Source organism: Haemorhous mexicanus, chromosome 21 (genome assembly GCF_027477595.1).
Source record: "Haemorhous mexicanus isolate bHaeMex1 chromosome 21, bHaeMex1.pri, whole genome shotgun sequence".
NCBI lineage: Eukaryota > Metazoa > Chordata > Aves > Passeriformes > Fringillidae > Haemorhous > Haemorhous mexicanus.
The window spans coordinates 3,028,372-3,045,321 of record NC_082361.1 but is presented as its reverse complement, the minus strand read 5'-3'; the positions used below and the strand labels follow the sequence as shown (position 1 = coordinate 3,045,321).

General features: G+C 49.4%; 1 protein-coding gene across 3 annotated transcripts in view; it reads left to right on the top strand.

The window, feature by feature from the left end:
- COL5A1 (collagen type V alpha 1 chain) overlaps nucleotides 1-16,950 on the top strand; it is a 145,498-nt gene that overhangs the window by 98,897 nt on the left and 29,651 nt on the right. For all 3 annotated transcript variants that reach the window (XM_059864825.1, XM_059864824.1, XM_059864827.1), the window contains 12 exons: nucleotides 3,071-3,115; nucleotides 4,509-4,562; nucleotides 4,740-4,784; nucleotides 5,435-5,488; nucleotides 6,011-6,118; nucleotides 6,863-6,916; nucleotides 8,673-8,726; nucleotides 12,651-12,695; nucleotides 12,980-13,033; nucleotides 14,478-14,522; nucleotides 15,158-15,211; nucleotides 15,671-15,724. In XM_059864825.1, coding sequence (XP_059720808.1) covers nucleotides 3,071-3,115; nucleotides 4,509-4,562; nucleotides 4,740-4,784; nucleotides 5,435-5,488; nucleotides 6,011-6,118; nucleotides 6,863-6,916; nucleotides 8,673-8,726; nucleotides 12,651-12,695; nucleotides 12,980-13,033; nucleotides 14,478-14,522; nucleotides 15,158-15,211; nucleotides 15,671-15,724 — 666 coding nt within the window. The remainder of the gene's footprint in view (nucleotides 1-3,070; nucleotides 3,116-4,508; nucleotides 4,563-4,739; nucleotides 4,785-5,434; nucleotides 5,489-6,010; nucleotides 6,119-6,862; nucleotides 6,917-8,672; nucleotides 8,727-12,650; nucleotides 12,696-12,979; nucleotides 13,034-14,477; nucleotides 14,523-15,157; nucleotides 15,212-15,670; nucleotides 15,725-16,950) is intronic.

Sequence of the window (16,950 nt, the reverse complement as noted above, 5' to 3'; positions counted from 1 at the left end):
ATGGACCCTGTGGGTGTTTATCCCCATGGATGGACCCTGTGGGTGTTGATCCCCATGGATGGATCCTGTGGGTGTTGATCCCCATGGATGGACCCTGTGGGTGTTTATCCCCATGGATGGACCCTGTGGGTGTTTATCCCCATGGATGGACCCTGTGGGTGTTTATCCCCAAGGATGGACCCTGTGGGTGTTTATCCCCAAGGATGGACCCTGTGGGTGTTGATCCCCATGGATGGACCCTGTGGGTGTTGATCCCCATGGATGGACCCTGTGGGTGTTTATCCCCATGGATGGACCCTGTGGGTGTTTATCCCCATGGATGGACCCTGTGGGTGTTTATCCCCAAGGATGGACCCTGTGGGTGTTTATCCCCAAGGATGGACCCTGTGGGTGTTTATCCTCATGGATGGACCCTGTGGGTGTTGATCCCCATGGATGGATCCTGTGGGTGTTTATCCCCATGGATGGATCCTGTGGGTGTTTATCCCCATGGATGGACCCTGTGGGTGTTGATCCCCATGGATGGACCCTGTGGGTGTTGATCCCCATGGATGGACCCTGTGGGTGTTGATCCCCATGGATGGACCCTGTGGGTGTTTATTCCCCATGGATGGACCCTGTGGGTGTTTATCCTCATGGATGGACCCTGTGGGTGTTTATCCCCATGGATGGATCCTGTGGGTGTTTTATCCCCATGGATGGACCCTGTGGGTGTTTATCCCCATGGATGGACCCTGTGGGTGTTTTATCCCCATGGATGGACCCTGTGGGTGTTTATCCCCATGGATGGATCCTGTGGGTGTTTATCCCCATGGATGAACCCTGTGGGTGTTTATTCCCATCCCAGCCCCACCTGCCCTCGCTCTGGGTTTCACAGGGGTGATAAGAGCAGGTGGAAATTCCCTAAGAGCAGGTGGAAATTCCCTGTCCATGTTCCATTCTCGCAGCTTCCCCCCTCTCTAATCCCACTTTAAACATCGTTTGCTCCTCGATTTGCTGTCGAAATCAGTCTCAAAAAAATCACCAAGCCTTCCAACCCCATCTCATTGTTGCCCATCTCAGAGAGACAAGAATGAAAAATTCGTTTTAGAATGAAAAAAAAAACCCTGCAAAAACTGTTTCATTCTGCAAATGCAGAGCACGGCCCGAGGAGAAAAAAAATAAAAATAATGAAAAAGAAGAAAAATTGCATTTCCCACCCTGGGATTGTCATTCCTACAGAGGGCACTTGGAACATCCCTACAATTGTTAGCTGAGTCAACAGAGCAGCTCCAGCAAAGCCCAGGACATCTCTAAATCTGTAGGTTTTGATGTGAAATTCCTGCAGCAGCCTCCGGGGAGCTCCTGCTGGAGAAATTCTATTTTTAAGCAGCCTGGAGGCCGTGGAAGAGCTGCAGAGTGGCTGTGCATGGGCAGGGACCTTTCCCTCAGGTGGGCTCGGGTTGCTCTTTGCAAGGACAAAAAGGGTTTTATTTATAGAAATCTGTCTTGGAAAACCCCTGAAAATCCCCGAGGGCCTCTCTGGGAGAGCTGCTCCTCACTTTGTGATCTCAGGAGCAGCAGGGTGATGGGCACAGTGAAAATGGGGATGGACCAAAGCTTTGGGAATCCTGCTGCAGGCTCCTCCTGGAGCTGAAGGCAGGAGTGGATTTAGGGATCCTCTGTGCCCTGGTGCTGCTGGTGCCACTAAAATCACAGAACAAGCTGGGATTTGAGTTTTCTCCCCCGTTTGGCTGCTGGAGGAGTGACAGCTGTCACTTTGTTCCTTTATTAAACTCAGGGAGTCTGGCTTGTCTGCCATTCCCTTCTGAAAGTGGTGATGGAAAATGCTCATCGCCTTCTTTGTGATTTGGGTGGAAAATTGTGAATTTAAAGGAGAGAGCTCAGTGAAGACACCAGAGAGTGCAGAATGGCTTTGGAGCACCTGGATGTGCTCCCATCATCCTTAACAAACCCTGAGTGCCCTTCTAGGGGTCCCTGATAGTGCCAAACCAAAAGTTCTTTTCCATCCCAGCTCCATTTGGGATCCAGCTGTAGGAAAACCTCTCCAAACCACCTTCCTGGATTCCCCATTTCTCCCTGACCCTCCCAGCTCTCCCTGGGGCCATTCACACTTGGATTTTTCCCTGCCTGCCACCCTAGCAAAGGGCCCTAAAGGTGATGAGAACATGTTGGGAACTCTGGGATGCTGAATTATCAAATGCCAAGAGGAATGCTGGGAATCCAGGGATGCACTGGTCATGGGATCTGCTGCGGGACTCCAGGAATCAGGAGCTCAGTGAGGGGATCTGACCACTCTGGGCATCCTGTGACCTTCACAAGTCTCCTGCCACCAGGATTTTATCTGTTTGCAAAATCCCCGTGCTGCTTTCCTGCTGAGCTCCCTCAGGTGTCCTGCTGTGCACAGAATATTCCAGAATGCTCCGTGCTGCTCTGCTGGGAGGTGCTGAAGGGGAAAATTAGAAATAACCAGGGGGAAAAGCACCAAGGGTCCAAATGCTGCTCTTTTCCTTTTGGGAAAAGCAAGGTCAGGGAGGCCACTCGTGTCATAGGAGCTTCCTGGGGAGCAGCTGCTCTGACAAATAAATCACAGCTACCAAAGCATTCAATGTGCTCTAAACCCCAAATTCAATGTGCTCTAAACCCCAAAATTCAATGGGCTCTAAACCCCAAATTCAATGGGCTCTAAACCCCAAATTCAATGGGCTCTAAACCCCAAATTCAATGTGCTCTAAACCCCAAATTCAATGTGCTCTAAACCCAAATTCAATGGGATCTAAACCCCAAAATTAAATGGGCTCTAAACCCCAGAATAAATGTGCTCTAAACCTCAAAATTCAATGGGCTCTAAACCCCCAAATTCAATGGGCTCTAAACCCCAAAATTCAATGGGCTCTAAACCCCAAATTAAAGATGCTCTAAACCCCAAATTCAATGTGCTCTAAACCCCAAATTCAATGGGCTCTAAATCCCAAATTCAATGGGCTCTAAACCCCAAATTCAATGGGCTCCAAACCCCAGAATAAACGAGCTCTAAACCCCAAATTCTCTTTGTCTCTTTTTTCCACAGGGTCATCCTGGCAAGGAAGGTCCTCCTGGAGAGAAGGGCAGCCAGGTGGGTGTCCACAAACCCCTCAGCTCCACCTGAGGAAGGTCAGGGCAGCTGGGGGCAGGTGGATCTCCACAGGCATGGCCGGGGGGGGGCAGGGGGGAAGCAAACCCGGCTGAAATCTGAAAGCTGAGCCCAGATTTTATCTCTGGGTGTCTCTTGTGAGCTCCTCCCAGCTCTCCTGGCCAGCAGAGCTCCCCAGAGCAGCCCACACCAAGAGCTCAGCCAGGGAAGGGAAGGTTTGGGAAGGTTTGGGAAGGTTTGGGAAGGTTTGGGAAGGTTTGGGAAGGTTTGGGAAGGGAAGGTTTGGGAAGGTTTGGGAAGGGAAGGTTTGGGAAGGGAAGGTTTGGGAAGGTTTGGGAAGGTTTGGGAAGGTTTGGGAAGGTTTGGGAAGGTTTGGGAAGGGAAGGGAAGGGAAGGGAAGGGAAGGGAAGGGAAGGGAAGGGAAGGGAAGGGAAGGGAAGGGAAGGGAAGGGAAGGGAAGGGAAGGGAAGGGAAGGGAAGGGAAGGGAAGGGAAGGGAAGGGAAGGGAAGGGAAGGGAAGGGAAGGGAAGGGAAGGGAAGCTTGCTCTTGACAGACACAAATAAATATCCTTTGTGGCACAGGAAATGGAGAGAATAGATTTTTTTTGGTCCCCTTCCACCTCCAAGTCCCTCTTTAACAATATATTAGGGATTATTGCCAGAGCCCTTGAATTATGCACTGGTCTGTCTGTCTGTCTGTCCAGGAGATTTGCCAGCTGCACTCCTGCTGCAGCCAGGCTCTCAGACAGCACTGCACTTGTCAAAAGTCTCTGCTCAGAGCTCAGCCCAGCTGGGGGGACATCCAGGAGTGCTGCTGGGCACAGCCACGGCTGGGCTTGTCCCTCTGGTGTCACAGGAGGCTGAACATCCCAGCCTTTCCTCTGGAGAAATCAAAATGGTTTGGGGGTGGTCCCTCCTCTCTGTGATCATCACCAAAAGTTTAATTTAACTATTAAATATATATATAATTTAAATATTAAATATATTTAATTTTTGGAAGCAGGATGGGGCATTCCTACAGAAAGAACCTGTTCCTCCTCCCTGGTTTTCTCCAGCCCAAAACACAAATCACACCCTGTGTGTAAATCCCCTTTCCAACAAATTGTTTCCATCCTGACCCTCCTCATCCTCCCTTTCCTGTTGGATGGAGCTCTGCCATCAGCTCAGCCCACCCCACCTGCTGCAGGTGATGCTCCTGCAGCTCTCTGGGCTGTTTGGGGCTATTTTGGGTTATTTTGGGCTATTTGGGGCTGTTTTCAGGTCATTCCTATCCCATGTGGGAAGCAGGAGATTTGTTTTCCACACCTTCTCCTCATCAGTGCACCTTTGGGCTGGTTTTCAATGCGTTTTCCTTTGTTTCCATTTCATCCCTCAGGGTCCCCCAGGTCCTCAGGGCCCCATTGGATATCCAGGACCACGTGGAGTCAAGGTGAGGAGATGCAGGAGCAGTGTCCCTGTCACTGGAGCTCTCCAGCCTGGGCTGGAGCTTGCAGAGATCCAATTAAACATCACAGAGAGCACAAATCACCACAATTAACAGTGATTTTTAATTTCTTCACTCTGAACTTTACCCCTACCCTGGTGACATCTTGGTTTCTCTCTCAAGGGAGCAGATGGAGTTCGTGGCTTGAAAGGCACCAAGGGGGAGAAGGTGAGCTCACTTTGGGTTGTGTTTCTGCACTTTCTGAGCATTTTTGTTGGGAGATCCCACAGGCTATTCCATGGGAGGTTTCCTCCTGCACAAGGGATTTTTCCTGGGGAAAAAAAGGGAACTGAGCGCCTTCCCTTCATTTCTGCCCTTCCCCAGCAGCTCAGCAGCACTTTGAGCTTGGCATCTCCCAAACTTCCAAACTTCCTGGGAAGTGCCTTCACTGCCTCTAGGGATTAGCTGTAGGGTGGGATGCATCATTGATTAATCTGCAATTAAACCTTCCTGGCTGAAGGAAACACTGCAGGGTGCTGGAGGCTGCCTGGGAGCAGGGGCAAAGCCTCAAACCCAGCTCCCCCTCAGCAATAACTGGTTCCCAGGGCTGCCAAGGCCCTGCTGTTCACCCTGGGCCTGTCTGTGGGGCTGGCTCGCAGCCAGGATGGGATGCAGGGGACATTTGGGGACACTGCAGGGGTTCTTTGGGGCTTTGGGTGGGTTTCCATTCCTGCTTGTGCACCCCAAGGATTTGGAGAAGGCAATGTGGGGACCTCAGCTTGTCCTCCCTGAACGAATGAGGCTTGAGAAACTTTAATTCTTTTTTTTTTTTTCCCCATTTCTGCACCTTGGGTGATTTTTCCCCTCTCCATTTTTAGGGTGAAGATGGTTTCCCTGGCTTCAAAGGTGACATGGGCATCAAAGGAGACCGGGTGAGAGTCTGGGACCTGTGGGATCAATCCAGCAGCTCCTGGTGAGCCAGGAAAAGGCTGTTCCCAGCATGGATCCATCTCCTGCTCCCTGTGTGACAAAGTGACACTGCTGTCCCCCGTGCTGGAGCTGGCAGTGCCACAATCCATGTCAACAGCTCAGATTTCCCAATAATTCCCACAGTGATCCTGCAGTTGCCCAGCTCAGCCCTCAATCAAACACTTCCCAGGGCTTGCTTTGCCCACCCAGGTGGAGGTGAAAGGGAGGAAGGTGAAGGGCTGCAGTCAGAGCTGGTGAAGGCTGGATAGGTGGAGGTATTCCCAGTGTGGGATAATTTCATGGATAACACCTGGATTTTGTGGGATAAAACCCCAGGGCTTTGGTACCACTCCACAATTTCATCTCCCTGGGCCTCCTGGTGAAGCCCAGCTTTCTCCCAGAGCAGCTCCATGGAATATCTGCTGCCAGCAAACACAGGCTCTGGGACCTGCCTGTCTAATTAACACCTCTCTTGTAATTAACAGGGGGAAATTGGCCCCCCTGGCCCCCGGGGTGAGGATGGACCCGAAGGCCCCAAAGGTCGCTCTGGCCCCAATGGAGATCCAGGTCCTCTTGGTCCTGCTGGAGAGAAGGTGAGCCCAGGGTGGGAATTCTGTGTTTTACACCAAGCCCTGCTCCTTGGGGTGTCTCGGGCTGGGGACGGTGTTGGGGCAGAGGGGGGAGAGGAGCTGTGGGAGCTTTGAGTGCAGGGAGACCCCAGGGAGGTGGGTTCAGCCCCATGGAGGCTTTGGTCTCTTTGGGAACAGACAAAAAGATCAGAGGGGAATAAGTGGAGAAACGGAAAGGTTAATTTAAATAAATTTCAATAAAACCCCAGTCTAATTTCCCAATGAAACCCCAACCATTCCGAGCTGGTTCCCAGCACAGTTACAGTGCTCACTCTGCATCTCCCCTCTGGGATTCCTTCAGTGCCCCAAAGTTTCATCCCACCCAGGTGCCACCTGCTCCTCCCTCCCTGCCCCTGGCACCCCCCTGCTCCTCCCTCCCTGCCCCTGGCACCCCCCTGCCCTGCTCCTCCCTGCCCCTGGCACCCCCCTGCCCTGCTCCTCCCTGCCCCTGGCATCCCCCCTGCCCAGCTCCTCCCTGCCCCTGGCACCCCCCTGCCCAGCTCCTCCCTGCCCCTGGCACCCCCCTGCCCAGCTCCTCCCTCCCTGCCCCTGGCATCCCCCCTGCCCAGCTCCTCCCTGCCCCTGGCACCCCCCTGCCCAGCTCCTCCCTCCCTGCCCCTGGCATCCCCCCACCCTGCTCCTCCCTGCCCCTGGCATCCCCCTTCCTGCTGGCTCAGAGGCTCTGACTCCCTTCTCCTTCTTTTCCAGGGAAAACTCGGCGTGCCAGGACTGCCTGGGTACCCGGGCAGGCAGGGCCCCAAGGTAATGGGGATGGGATGGGATGGGATGGGATGGGATGGGATGGGATGGGATGGGATGGGATGAGGAGATTCAGGATGAGATAAGAAGGTTTGGGATGGGATGGGATGAGGAGATTCAGGATGAGATAAGAAGGTTTGGGATGGGATGGGATGAGGAGATTGCGATGGGATGAGAAGGTTTAGATTGAATGGGATGAGGAGGTTCATGATGGGATTGGATGAGAAGGTTGGGATGAGATGGGATGGGATGAGGAGATTCGGGATGGGATGAGAAGGTTTGGGATGGGATGGGATGGGATGGGATGGGATGGGATGGGATGGGATGGGATGGGATAAGGAGGTTTGGATGGGATGGGGAGGTCTGGGATGGAAATGGGATGAGGAGATTGGGATGGGATGTGATGGAGAGGTTTAGGATGGGACGGGATGGGTTGGGATGAGATGAGATGGGATGGGATGGGATGGGATGGGATGGGATGGGATGGGATGGGACAGAATGGGATAAGGAGGTTTGGATGGGATGGGATGGGGAGGTTCAGGATGGGATGGGATGAGAAGGTTTGGATGGGATGAGAAGGTTTGGATGGGTTGGGATGAGAAGGATGGGATGGAATGGGATAAGGAGGTTTGGATGGAAATGGGATGGGGAGGTCTGGGATGGAAATGGGATGAGGAGGTTGGGGTGGGATGTGATGGGGAGGTTCAGGATGGGATGTGGAGCCCAGGAACACAGCCCAGCTCAGCCCCCGTTTGTGGGGGGAGGTCCCTCCTTCCCACTCTTGCAGGACAAAAATAGGGATGGACAAAAATAGCTGCCAGCCCTGAGCGGGTGGAATTCAGGGGTTGTGCATGGCTTGGGTCCCAGAGTGGTGGGAAGAGCTGGAGAAGGGCTGGGATGTGCAGGGAAGGCTCCTGGGAGCTCCCCTGCTGCTGAAAGGCATCACAGTGCTTCTCCTTGGATTAGGGTTGTTCTCTTCCAAGAGAGCATTACCTAATTAATGAAGGGGAATAGCTAATGACTCAGGGTCTCCCTGAAATGAAAAGAAAGCTGCCATTTGCATATTTGCAAACATCCTTTGTAGCTTCTCTCCACGCCCACCTCCTTCGGGCCATTTCCGAGGCCTTTTTTTAAATTAAAACTGTGGATTCCACCCCACAGTCTTAGGCTCCAGCCCAGTTTTCACATGCCCTGGAGGCTTTGGGAACTTCTGGTTTTGTTAACTTTTTCTGTAAGCATGGTGTTTTATTATTCATGCTCACTGCTTGAAAAAACCCAGCTTGTTTCATTCTGGAGACAGAATCATCTGCAAGAGACGGTTTCCTGCTTGTGGTGGGGCTGGTTTATTTTTAATTTACATTTTATATCTGGAGTAAGGTTTGGAGGGGGTGTTTTTTTGCATTTTCTTGGACTAATCCATATTTTAAAAGCAGCAGCAGCAGCAGCAATCCTCCAGGCGTTGCCATCAGACAGGAACAAGCCAGGAGTTAAATTTTCATGTGCACCACAGTGACTTAGGAGCTAAAATCCAAAATCCTGCCTGGGCTCCCATCAACCGTGGGCTTGGGGGTTTTGTAGTGACTGCTAATGAGCCACGGGTGTTTGTTTTTTGATGTTGTTTTTGGGGAAAATTGAATTTCAGAGGGCGCCCCAGGCCTGGTGGCTTTGCTGTTGTTGGAGGGAGGTTCAGGGCACAAGGGCTGGGAGCTGCCCCAGGGCTGTCCTGAGCCTCTCCCTCCTTCTCTGCTCTTCCCCCAAGGGCTCCATCGGCTTCCCAGGATTCCCAGGAGCCAACGGAGAGAAGGGCACACGGGTAAGAGCTGCTTCCCCACTGCTTCACTCATTTCTTCCTCTCCAGAGAGATTTGGGAACCATTCCATTGCTGGGCTGCTGCTCCAGAGGTTTTTCCACTCAGGAATTGCCCAAAAAGGCTCATCCCAGGATGAGGTTCCTGGGATGCTGGGGGTGGCACAGCCAGCAGCTTCCCAATCAAATCTTTGGAATTTTACCCTCAGGATATTTTAAGAGGCTCCTCTGAACCTGAATCCCTAGCTCAGACTTTGCTCAGGGCACAAAGAGCTCTTTAATTAACAGTAATTATTAGAGATGGCTGAGTCTGTTCAGAAGCAGCCAGAACCATCTTTCACCTAACTTGAAATTCGAAATGCATGGCTGAGAACGCTCCCAGTGCTTTTAATAAGCTGCTCAAAATTCAGAGACACCCTGAAAAATCAGGGGGTTTCATCCCCCAGCCTTGTCTCTGCCTCTCACCCCACCTCCACAGCCTTCTCTCGGAGTGGGGACTGTCTAAATATACTGATTTATTTTTTATCTGCTGCAGAACATGCTGGAATTAAAGGATTCAGAGTACAAACAAAGTCATTTTCTGCACCAGCTCCGGTCACAGGGACAAGAAGGGGGAGTGAGGACAGCAAGTGGAATTAGTTTCCTTTTTACTCTCATTTAAATAGAAATGACTTCTAACAGGCAGCTTTGAGAGGAGCCCAGCAAATATAAATCACTTTGCACTGCATTAATGTCTCCTACCACTGCCATTTGGGTTCTATCCACCCCCCTTTTTTTATTATTTCATTTCATTTGGAGCTGCAAATTCTCATCCCCATCCCTCCCTCTGCTCTGGCTGGGCAGGAGGAGGGAGGCCAGGAAACTGAGCCTGGAATTCCCTGGAATTCCCCCCCTCCTTCTCAGATATCCAGCAATGAACCCCCTGGGCTGGATTTCTGGGGGGTGTAGAAGAGCAGGGGAGGGATGTTCTGCTTTGCATCCCTGCACATCCATGAAGGATTCTATTCTGGGATGGAATCAAATCCAGCTGGGAGGGGATGGGAAACCTTCCAGGGAGTGGGGAAGGTACCAGGAGCTGAGGCTGGAACAAACCCTGAGGGGGTTTAGGCTCGGATTTTGGCATTATGCAGCCTGAAAGGGGTTGGGGAGGAGCAGATCTGATGGGACAGGGCCCAGCTTCAGAACCAAGCCATGAGAAAGAAGAAAAGACACAAAATCAGCATTTTCCTCCCTTTGATTCCAAGTGAGCTTTGTGCCTTTCATGGAGGTGCTGAGGATATTTAGTTACACCCTTGGCTTGCCACACATTTCTTCCCTTCAGGAATTAAAAAAAGGACTTTTTGACCTTTCAAACGTTGATTTGTTTCGTGGTGATCCCAATTTTTAATTTTTTTTTTTTTTTTTTTATTTCCAATGGGTTCTACCATTTTATACCAAATTAATCAACCTGCATTCACTTCATCAGTGTAGAGAGAGATTTTCATGGACAAATCTTTCCATTAGCAACAGGAGCTCAGCTTGGAAATTTAAGACTAGCAGAAATGTTGATTTTCAGTAACAGCTTTGCTATCCATCTATATATTTATTTTTTTTCCCTCCCAAATATCCCATTTGAAATAAGAGAAAAGCAATTATACACAGAATTATAGGCTGAGCTGGGGTCACTCTGCTCCAGTCCTCATGTTAATTTAAGCCTCGTTGAGTCAGACTTGATAAATCCCCCTCTGCTTCTCCTAAGACCACTCAATTTATTTGGTTTATGAATGTGCTCACATGGAGTCAAGAAATAAAATTTCAGGGTTTTTTTTTTCCCCCTGCAGTTCATTGTGGAATAACTCAATTTGGAGCTGCAAAAACCCCAAATCCTTTGTTTTTTCTTTTCTTTATCACAATATCCCCATTTTGCTCTTCAATTCCCTGGTTTATGTGGCCCAAATCATGCCAATCCCACATTTCTCTCCTGAAATGGAGCTCAGCTTTTCAGCTTGTTGTTCCAGCAGCACAGAGAGTCTTCCCAAGTCCTTAAATAATTAAAAAAAAAAAGGTGAAAATCGAAGGTGGAAGGGCAGGACCTGCACAGGCAGCTGAATTTTAGTGCTGAGCTGCTGAACATCCCCAAACACAAAAGTTCAGCTCGTGGCTGTTCAGTCGTGCAAAAAAAAAGGGCTGGAAAGGTAAAAGTGGGGCTGGGAAAAAGGGATGGGGATGATTAGAGGATGAGGCTGGGAGAAGTGGGATTGCTGCAGAGGAGAAGCTTTGGGGGGAGCAGAAAAGATGGAATAAAGCTGTTTAAAGGAGCCTGGAGTGACTTTGGGTGGGGCTTGGAGCAGCCTGGGATGGTGGAAGGTGTCCCTGGCCATGGGAATGTTTGGGATGAGCTGAGTTGAAGGTCCCTCCCAGCCCAAAGCAGCTTTTGGTTCTCTCTTTGGTGCTTCTGGAGAATTCTGACCCATTAAATCCCCCCAGAGCTGCTCATCACCGAGCCCCTCCTCAGCTCCAGCTGGGCTCAGCATCTTTTCAAGCCCTGCTCATGAAATCAATCGTTAAACATGAATAATAAATCTTATTTTAAGAGCTGTTTTCTGCCTTTAGCAGGGGGCAATAGATTTCCCTGCTTGCCCAGTTTGACAGAGCTCCCCAAATCCAGCTATTTCTTGGTGTGCCTGGAAAATAATCTGAATTTAGCTGCCTTCATGTCAAAATTCTTGTTTGACAAATACAGGTCTGTGTGTGTTTACAGGGAATATAAATTCTTTGCAGCTGTACATGAGTGCATGACTAATGACAGCAATAAGCAGGGAGAAATTTGGCTTAAAAAATTGAATTGTGGGAGAAGGAAAGGAGTGTGGGGGGCTACCTGAGGGGAGGCAGCACCCCCTCCTCCCCACCTGCTCCAAATTTAACCTCCAACAAAACCAGCTGGAATATTTTAAAGTGAATTTTGACATTAATTAAAAAAAAAAAAAAAAAGAAGAAACCCAAAAATGCCAGCAGGCTTTAATAAATGGAGCTGTGAGAACAAGGAAGATTCAGCAGGACTAATTTTAGCAGCTGCAGGAAAGTTGATGGGAAAGTTTTGCAGCTCCTGTTTTATGTTCTGCTGGTTAATGAGTGTCAGAGCTGAGCAGGCTCCAGCGAGGTGATGGATTTGGGGCAGGAAATGGCAAAGGGATATTTTAAGCACCCAGGCAATCGAGGTTTGCTCTCCTTTCCTTTCCAGGGGATCAGTGCCATCAACAGGCTGCAGGTCCCCAAACCTCTCCGTGGTGTTTTGGCCACTTGGCACCAGCCAAAACTGGGCTTTGAGGCCATTCCTTTGCTTTTAGGCTCAGCTTAAGGTGCTGCCAGGTTTATTTGCAGCAGGCTGTGCCTTTTCCATGGCAGGATTAATCCCAGTGCCCATCCTGGGAGCCGAGGGCAGCTGTCAGATCTCATCAGCTGCTGCCCAACCACACCTGGAATTCCTTCTTTAGCTCTGAGCTCGGGGAGGTTTGGAGATGTGTAGGGCAGCCTCACTGGCCTGGGTGCAGGAATCTGTGTGCCACCTTCCCAACCCCACAGCAAGCCCAGAGCAGCGGGGTGAGGACCCTGCCCACGCCAGGAGCAGGGATCACTGGGGGAAAAAGGGATTGCAGCTGGAGCTGAAGAGGTTTTCACTGGGTTTTGGGATGCTGAGGGGGTGGCCTCATCTTTGAAAGCATTGTGGGGTTTTCAAGGACTTCAGATGCTGCTCCTGAAGAGATTCATTCCCTCAGAGAGCAGATGGGGTCTGGAATTGCTGTCCAGCCCTGCCCAAGGGCTATAAATTCCAATAAATACAAGAATCAGGAGGTGGAGGTGAACCTGCTGCTGGGTTTTCCTGGCAGGTGAGCAGCAGAGAGCTCCTGGGGCTGTGTGTGGGTTCCTAATCCCTTCTCCTTTTCCATTCCAGGGCACTCCTGGCAAACCAGGTCCGAGGGGACAGCGTGGCCCCACAGTAAGCAGCCAGTTCCTCATCCTTGTGTCCTTCAAAGCCTCGTCCTGGCCAAAGGGAAACTGGGATGGGCTTTGTGTCCTCGCTGGGAGGGGATCTGGCCTTCAGCAGCTGCAGCTGAGCCAGGGGGACAGAGATTTGGGGTTGGGTGTCACCACTGAACGTGCTTTACATCTTTCTGATGACTCTCCTGTCAGCCCTTGCTGCTGCTGGGATGATTTGTTGACCCCACAGGTGCTTGGGGCAGCAGAAAGGCCTCAAATGTGACTTTTTGTGTCTTTTTCAAGGGTCCACGTGGGGAAAGAGGCCCCAGGGGAAGCACTGGAAAACCTGGCCCGAAGGTAAGGCTTGGGGGTTCTGAAGGATCCAGATGTTGCTCCTGAAGCAGATGTTGTCTGGGATCACTGTCCAGCCCTGCCCAAGGGCTACAAATTCCAACAAACACAAGAATCAGGAGGTGGAGGTGACCCTGCTGCCGAGTGTCCCTGGTGGATGAGGAGCAGAGAGCTCCTGGGGTTGTGTCTGAGCCTTTGGGGCCGTGTTGGTGTGGGGAGCAGCTGGTCCCTCAGCCTCCATCTCCCCCCTTGCCTTTTCCATGGGGCTGGGAATGCTGAGCCCTCCTGGGGCTCGTTCCCAGGTGCAGAGTACGTGCCCAGGTGTGGGAATGTGCTGGCCCAGGAGCCAGCAGGACTTGGAGGGCACTCCCAGACTGGAGGCCACCACAGCCCCTAAACCTCCCCAGCCCCTCGGGTTTGGGGTTTCAATAGAATTTAAACCCCCTGAGAGCCAATTTTTGAGCCATTTTTGCCTTCCCACTTCCCAGCCAGGATTGGGCTCCAGGCAAAATTTGGGATTTTTCTCCAAACCAACCCCTGATTACCTGAGCACTGCTCACCAGCCTTGATGGAAACAAAGCTTTTGTTTACAAACAAATCCCTGGGCTTTGTGTTGGCACGAATTCTGGATTAATCCCCCCTCTTGGGGGTGGCATTGAACTCTCTGAGGGAGCCACAGTGTGGTGGAAATATCCCAATCTCACCAGGATTTTTAGGAGGGCGTGTGGGGGGAACAAGCAGCTGCTCATTTGTCAGTGGCTGCTGTTCCTACCACATAATAATAATAATAATAGTAATAATAATAATAGTAATAATAATAATAGTAATAATAATAATAATAATAATAATAATAATAATAATAATAATAATAATAATAATAATAATAATAATTTATATTTAATAATAATTTATATTTAATGTTTAAATTATATTTCATATTATATTTTCTATTTAATATTCAATATAATAATAAATTATATTTAATATTTAAATTATATTTAATATAAATATTAATACAGTATTTATATAATAATTAATTGCTATAATATTTATATTATATTAAATATAAAAATTAAATATATTAAATATAAAAATATAAATTAAATATATTAGATACATAAAAAATAAATTAAATCTATTAAATATATAATATTTATATTATATTATATTATATTATATTATATTATATTATATTATATTATATTATATTATATTATATTATAGTATATTATATTATAGTATATTATAGTATAGTATAGTATATTATATTATTATTATATTTATATAATAATTAATTAATATTTATTATTATTGTTATTATTAAGGGCTGGGGGAGCTGCTGGTGGTGTCACCATGGGCTCGGTGCCATCTGAAGCCTTGGCACACAGAATCTGTGATGCTGATTTGGGTATTTTTTTAAATGTTCTCTTCTTTTCCTTCTTCCTAAAAGGGCAACTCTGGTGGTGATGGCCCCCCTGGTCCTCCTGGAGAAAGGGTAAGATGAGCTGAGGGGCAGAGCAGGACTCAGGCTGTGGCAGAGGAGGTGGGCTTGCAGGGCTGAGGGGTTTTGGATCCTCCTGGGTGCCCTGCTAGCAGAGAGGAGTGGGCAGGCTGCAGCTCAGCAAAAGGGAATAAAAAAGGCAAATTCTGGTTAGAAATCCGAGGTGAAAGGTGCTGGTGTGGAGAGAGGTCCCCAAAGCCACCTCCAGACCTCAGGTCCTGTCTGAGCTCTCCAGGGAAGGCTCAGGTGGGATTTTGGGTGTGCAGTGGAAGCATCACTCCACAGGGATGGGGAGAAGGGACAAGTCACCCCTGGGTGACTGCAGGCAGCCAGCATCCCAGGCACTTTGGGAGGATGTGGTTCTCTAGGACCTCCTGCTGCTTTCTCCAGGTCACAGTCAGCTGGGAAATCCTCAAAAAATGGGACTTCCATGATTTTAGCCTCAATTTCTGGTGGGGTTTTTTTCTCCCCCCGCTGGGTTTTGTTCTGTTTGTAATTTTTTCTACACAACCACCCAGCATCTGCCTTTCCAGACCTCTGTGCTTACCTGCTGCTCTCACAGAGGCAATATTTCCTACCAAGTGCTGCAGGTTCCTTAACCAACTTCTCTGCCTTGTCTTTCATCCCAGGGACCACCAGGGCCGCAGGGACCGACTGGATTTCCTGGACCAAAAGGCCCCCCTGTAAGTAACTCAATTCCTGGCACATCCAAAGGGATAATCCAGCCCTTCCCACCCAGCCTGATTCCCTGACGAGTTCCCAAGGAAAGGCATCACTGAGATTTGCTGATAACAACCCCACGGGTTCAGATTTTAAATAGCCCAGTAAATTGCAGCTGATTATAAATGTTCATTTCCTACTGACTCAGGATCTCTGGGATCTTTTGTGGCTGTTCTGGGCTTTATTTTCCCTCTGTGGACGTGGAGGACAGCACAGCACTGCTGTCCCTGCAGTTGTTGTACCCTGGGAAATGCTTTCCTGGGTGTGGCGAGCAGCTCCCGTGGGATCAATCCTTTGGGAGATGTGTGGGGAGGAAAGGGATGGAGCTTTTAGGCTCTGCAGCTCCATTTCCCAGTGAAACAGCTTGGGCAAGCAGGGCTGATTCAATGCTTGGCACAGTTTTATTGCTGCTTCTCCCACAGGGCCCTCCTGGGAAGGATGGATTGCCTGGACACCCTGGCCAGAGAGGAGAAACTGTAAGTAGCCAAAAAAACCTTGAGCTGGTCATTACTCCAGAGGCTCATTTTGGGTTCTCCAAGCCCTCCTGGGCTGCTGGGGAGATGCAGCCCCAGTGTGGGTGGTTTGGGGTCCCTGAGGGTCTGTCTCTGTGGGAAGCAGCTCGTTTCTCCCCAGCAAATGAGCATTAACGAGGTGTTGCACATGGTGCACTTTTTCCCCTCAGCTTACCAGACAATTTAATTAACTAGCCTGGCATTTGCTAAGCAAGGCAGTGCAAACACTGCTCAGCCCAGCACCAGGTATTTATTTACATGCCACAAGGCTGATTTTAAAACAAAGGGGGTTTTGAGGTATTTTTGAGCCAAGTCCTCAGGTCAGGATTAACTTAAAGGTGAAGAGTTTTCACCTGCCAGAGCCTGACTGACATTGAGCCTTCCTTGAGTTTTCCATGACATCCAAGGTGGAGGGAGCAATGAGAGCTTTGACAGCACCTGCTGTCATCACCTTCTGAGACTGCAGTCAAAAGCATCAGCCTCCAAGTCTGCAGGAGGGAATGGAAAATGGTCTTTTAATTATTTTGGGGTCTGAAAGCTGTCCCTAATTGCTTTTCTCAATTTGCCTCTCCCAGGAAAGAGAATCTCTGTCAACCTGTGCCATCAGCCTTGCAGAGATCACTTTCCCATGCAGACCCAGGCAGGAGAAGTCCCCTTTTTGTCCCCTTTCTCCTCACAGTGCCAAAATGCAAGGAGAGAAGCAAAAAAAAATGAATTAAATGCTCTTTCTACATCAATAGCCTGGTCAGTGCAGAGCATCTTTGTGCAAGATTGACATCTCTGTGTCAAGCACTTCCCCTGATTGAAGTTCCCATTCAGCAGCAAACAGGCATGCTGAGATATTGGGCCATATTAGATTTGCAAAGATTGGCTTTAAAAAATCCGTGGCAGATTCTAAAGCCTCTGTGCCCAAGGCTCAAGGAGCACAAAAGGAAAGCCCTTTCTTCAGGTTAATAAGGAAAGTTCTCCACATAAATGATCTCAATATTTGTCTGTGATCAGAGTTTAAACTGCACCTTCATTTCCCAAGGATATTTTGCCATTTCCCCATCAGTGGCAGTGATTTTCTGATCTGCAGGCAGCCAGGGTAGCATGGAGGAGTTATTTCAGCATGACAGGCTAGAGCTGGCATGGGATTTATCTGATCCTCTTTTGTGGCAAGGAGAGAATAGCCCGTGTGCCCTAAATGC